General features: G+C 41.1%; 1 protein-coding gene across 1 annotated transcript; it reads right to left on the bottom strand.

Moving 5' to 3' along the window:
* Positions 1 to 3,255: 3,255 nt before the first annotated feature.
* On the bottom strand, positions 3,256 to 4,651 carry LOC306774242 (transcription factor LBX1-like; the record flags this gene model as incomplete). Its single annotated transcript, XM_079264243.1, has 2 exons — positions 3,256 to 3,776; positions 4,327 to 4,651. The coding sequence occupies 2 exons, from the start codon at positions 4,649 to 4,651 to the stop codon at positions 3,256 to 3,258; spliced, it is 846 nt and encodes a 281-aa protein (XP_079120369.1).
* Positions 4,652 to 5,105: the final 454 nt, after the last annotated feature.

Here is a 5,105-nt window from a genome sequence, read left to right as displayed (position 1 = left end):
CACGAGTGTTGGGAGTAATGGCGTTTAATGGTGTTACTGATTGCGTAATGTTTTTAGTGATATAAATATTTACTTTCCTATCATTAAAACAGCGTTACCATTACTCAGTGTTAAATGTGGCGTTTTACAGTGAATTGTAAACAGCGTCCACATCCCCGCTTCCATATATGACTGCCAGTGGGGAGACCGGGTTGGTTAACAAAGAGGTAAACAATTACGATTGGTTGAGGCAGAGCCATGTTACACGGAAGCCAATCAGACCCAGTGTTTCTCCATACAAAGGAACTACTTCCACAATAAGAGCGCCATGTTGGCTCCACTACAGACAAGAGGTCTGTGTGAAGATAGTTTAATTGTGCTTGTTTCTTGGTGTGTTAGGGAGCGTTAGGATTGTTTTTGTAAGCCTTATTTAATTCCTAACCTGAGCTTTTATTTTGTTACTTTTAATGGAAACCACACACCAACTCACCCCCACATCCCGGTATGTACAAATAGAGAAGCGAAAGAGATCATATCAGCCTCATGTCTCTTTTGTTGCTGTACTCTAATTGGTTGTTTGTAGTCTTAGTGTTCTGGTGGCACCTGCTGTGTGAACCTGGTGATAGATCCCAGAACCAGCACCTCACCAGAACCTTCATAACAAGACGACTGATAATGTATTTTACTGCTTAGTCTGATGGATATAATAAGTGCATCTTCATGTTAGAGCTCTAATAATAACCACTGATTCTAAGACACAATATTATGATTCAGACTAATCTTCACGTTTTATATTTTGTTTTTCTGTGCCCCTTTAAGAAAGGATTCTCTGATCTTTTAACATCAATCAATGCAGACTTAGCCATTTGGCTAATTCTGACACATTTACAGTGTGCATTGTCCATTTTATATAAACCTTTTGAATTAAACAAATAAATATGTGATTGTTGTTGATATCATTTCCTACTTTAGTAGACAAAAAAAAACCAAAAAAAACATTAACCATTAATTATATATTTAATAAATATGTATGTCAGCCCTGTGATGGACCTGCAACCTGTCCAGGGTGAACCCTGCTTCTCGCCTAATGATTGGTGGGATAGGCTCAACCCTGAACTAGAGATAGCCATCAAGAAAATGGATGGATGGTAAATTATATGATTAATATAAAAAGTAATTATATTAATTACATTAAAATAATTAAATTATTGTATTATATGCCATTTATCCCTATGGCAGTAAAAAAAAAAGAACAACAGGGATATATATATATATATATATATATATATATATATATATATATATATATATATATATATATATATATATATATATATATTTTACTGGTATTATTTTTATTTGTATGTTTGAAAATCTCACTATGCACAATTGGAAAATGTCTGCATTTCATTGTCAGGATGACACAAATTCAATTGACCAGCTGAAGAAGATGTCACAATGATGCAGTTTACTTAAAAATAATTTCTAAACTGCACAATTCAATACTGCAAGTTTTAATTTGAACATTTCACCCATTTCTTTATTAAATACATACAAATTATCAAGAACTTTTATAGTGTTGGCAGGGGTTAGATAAAAACAGCGAGTTATTTTTCTTTGACCTTTATTTAACAAGGTTGTTGCCTTTAGTTTGAAGTTAGACCTGGCCGAAATAGCATCCATACAAAACCAAATGTAAAACATATAAGATAAAACAGCTGTTCATCTTCACGAAAGAACAAATTACATTCCTCTTTCAATGCATTGCCTTTAAAACTTAAACTGGAATGATTTCCACCACAAGACTGTCCATGGTTCATGGTATCAAAAACACTGCTTTTACCAAAGTCTGTCAAAGCTGCACAACATTCACCAGCAGCCAGATGCTGACAGATAGAAGGATTCTGAGGTATTCTGGGAGTGTTTCCAGCTGAACATGTAGCGGGCTGCATGACACAGGATGCATCTGAAATGAAACAGATGTACGAAGGACTGACACGAGGCTCCTTACAATGGAGGAGGCTGCCTGCTTGTCCAGTACACGATCAGCAATCCCAGAAAGGTGCAAAAAATGTGAAACATTATTCATTAAATTAAAAACCATTTTACACATTGAATTTCTGAACTAAATTTGAAATATGGACAGATAAAAGCTTTTAATTAAACCATACTCCCAAATATAAATCTATAGGAGGACAATCTTTTAATCAATACAGCATTAGATACAGAAGGCATTAGATTATCCAAGTTTTGCAATCAAGCTGTATGTAAAATAATAAATGTTGATCCATTTTGTTTAAAACCTGTTGTTTGGTTAAACCAGCTGTTGTTTAAATGTCAAACTTCAATTTTCCACACAGATAAATTATCGATGACTGTTTATTTATGGTCTGTGTAAATTACAGAACTAACCCATTGCATCCTAAATTTGACCACACACGTTTGAAAATAATATAAAAGAATAAAACGTCTTTAAAGAACATCAAAAATGTATTAGGCAAAAAATAAGTAACAATAATGTCAATACAATAAAGTAAAAAGGTAAAAATATTTTTTATTTATCTTCATATATATATATATATATATATATATATATATATATATACACCAGTATGAGAGAGCAACAAACTAATCCCTTATTTGAAGTGAGTGACAATTATTCTGAGGTCCCCGTAATGAACACGAGGCCCTGACCTTCCACTGAGACCCATTCATATTCATGGCTGTGTTACAAAGCTGTTGGCCAGATGAAGCACAAATGTGTCTCTATTATGTGCAACAAAAGAGGGGTTCCCTAAAAGACGGCTTAAGTTATTCCATCAAAGCGTCTGGTGAAAGAGAGGAGCGTCCCTAAAGCATATGGCCTCTGCAGGCCTTCTCTGCTGGGAGCTGAGGAGCAGCTGGATTCTGTCAGAAAGCAGGTTCGACTCACAAACTTGAATTTTACAGACAAACTGGGTTCTGGATTTGTTTTCAGCCCAGTTTAAAAGAGCCTTTAAAACTGTTTACAGGCACTTTGAGGCTGTAGAAATGATGCTGAGATGAGTCAGCTCAACTGGGTCGTTCAGGAAACTTCCTGCTGCGGCTCATAAAACTGAAAATCATCTGAGACATGTCAATAACGCTCACCTGGACCCCGGATGTGCGCGCGCATTTGTCTCGTATGTTTCTGTTCGTCTAGTTCAAAGGTATTGGCTCGTGCATTCTCTGGGCGCGTGTCTGTCACGGTGAGCCAATAGAATCCAGCATCGGAGGTCACGCGCTTACATGGCAAATTCAGCCGTTCACATCGATGTCCTCATCCTCATCCCCCGAAGAGAACCTGCCCATCCGGTCTGGGTTCTGGGACAGTTCTGCTGCTGCTGGTGGGACACACGACCGGGTCAGGACTAAGCTGCTGAGGCTCTGCGTGGTTCTGGGTGAGACTCGGTCCTGCACGGTGTGGTCTGGGGTGGAAACCAGACCCAGGACTCCCGCTGCGGACCTCTCCAGCTCGGCCAGCCTGGAGAGCTTCTTCAGGGCCGCAGAGCCCGCAGCTTTAGCAGATTCCACGTCGGCCTTCATCTCCTCCAAGTCCCGTTTCAGCTTAGCCCGCCGGTTCTGGAACCACGTGATGACCTGCGCGCTGGTCAGACCCAGATGCTGAGAGATCTGGTCCCGGTCCGCCGGACTCAGGTACTTCTGGTACAGGAAGCGTTTCTCCAGCTCAAAGATCTGATGGTTGGTGAAGGCGGTGCGGGACTTCCGCCTCTTCTTCTGGCAGCTCCTCTGTCCGACCAGGGTCACGCCGTCTCTGCCTGGCAGACAGGGACCAGGGGTCAGGTCATCATCATCATCATCATCATCATTCAGAAGTTCACCAAGGACACTTTCATGACAGGACGCGTCATTTTTGAGAACTGATCCCAAACTAACATATTGTTCAATAAAGATTAAACTATAAATTAAACAATAAACAAAAAATATTTGTTAAAATTCCAATATGTCATCGATTATTTTTATTCTGCTTTATCCTGACATGGATGTACACTTTCATTGATCATAAACAGGATGCTAAACAGGATATTTTACCCTTATGAAACAAAACGGTCACAAATGTGTGTGTAATGACAAATATGAAAAAAAATACATTTTGTGTTTAAGCTCAAATAATCTGATTAATAACAGTTTGCATTATTTTATCAGTAGTTCTTTATCAATTGTTTAATAATAACAGATACATAGTAAATAAAAAAAACAGCAAAAAAAAAAAAAAAAAAAAAAAAAAAAAACCACCAGGAAAACATTTTGGAAAGCAAACAAAGGTACCATATGTACGCGCGCGCGCGCGTGTGTGTGATAACTTACCCTTTGCAGCCTGCAGCACGCTGACCTCCAGGCCTTTAAAGGTTTTGCTGGCCAACTCCTCCAACGCGCACAGAGGAGAACTCTGACTAAGAAGCGCGCGCGCAGACACGAGGTGACCCGCTAGGGGCGCGTGCTCTTCGGGGCGTACTGGAAGCGTCGCACCGCTCGTGCTGCTCCTCCTCCCGCAGGGCTTCCTGAGGATGTCTTCGATGCTGAAAGGCGTCAGCGGCTTGTTGGAGCTGAGCGGAGGAGGCTGCTGCTCTGCGCAGCCGCGCCTCCGTCCTCCTGGTTCCGTCGGCAGACTGAGTTCGGCCTCTGAAGTCATGGCGGTCCGCAGCAGACTCCGTTCAGAAGAGAAACAAATTACAGGAGTAAGAAAGAAATGCAGCCCCGCAGCCTCAACACGCTGCTGGTCCCCGGGCTCCAGGGACCACTCTGACTTTCACTTCCACTCAGTCCCCATCTCTAGATGCGTTGCAACAGTAACGCACACAGAGGCACGAGCCGAAACATGGGAGGGTGATGAACCAAAAGCTGCAAACACTGACCAGCAGTGATAAGTTATATCTGTTTATCCCTTCTCCTCCTCCTGCTCCCTGCCTCCCTCCCTCCCTTCTCTCTCTCCCTCCCTCGCAGTGCGCACACCGCTCTGGATAGAAGTTGTGTGTATGCGCGCGCCTGTAAGTGATGCGATCCCATGCAGTAAAAACCTAAATAAGATACAGGGTATCTGTAATGAGTTACCCTGAGGATCCTTAATACAGCCACACACAGGGAGT

This window comes from Telmatherina bonti, assembly GCF_933228915.1.
Source record: "Telmatherina bonti genome assembly, contig: scaffold_273, whole genome shotgun sequence".
Taxonomy (NCBI): Eukaryota; Metazoa; Chordata; class Actinopteri; order Atheriniformes; family Telmatherinidae; genus Telmatherina; species Telmatherina bonti.
This window is presented reverse-complemented; position numbering and strand designations above follow the sequence as displayed.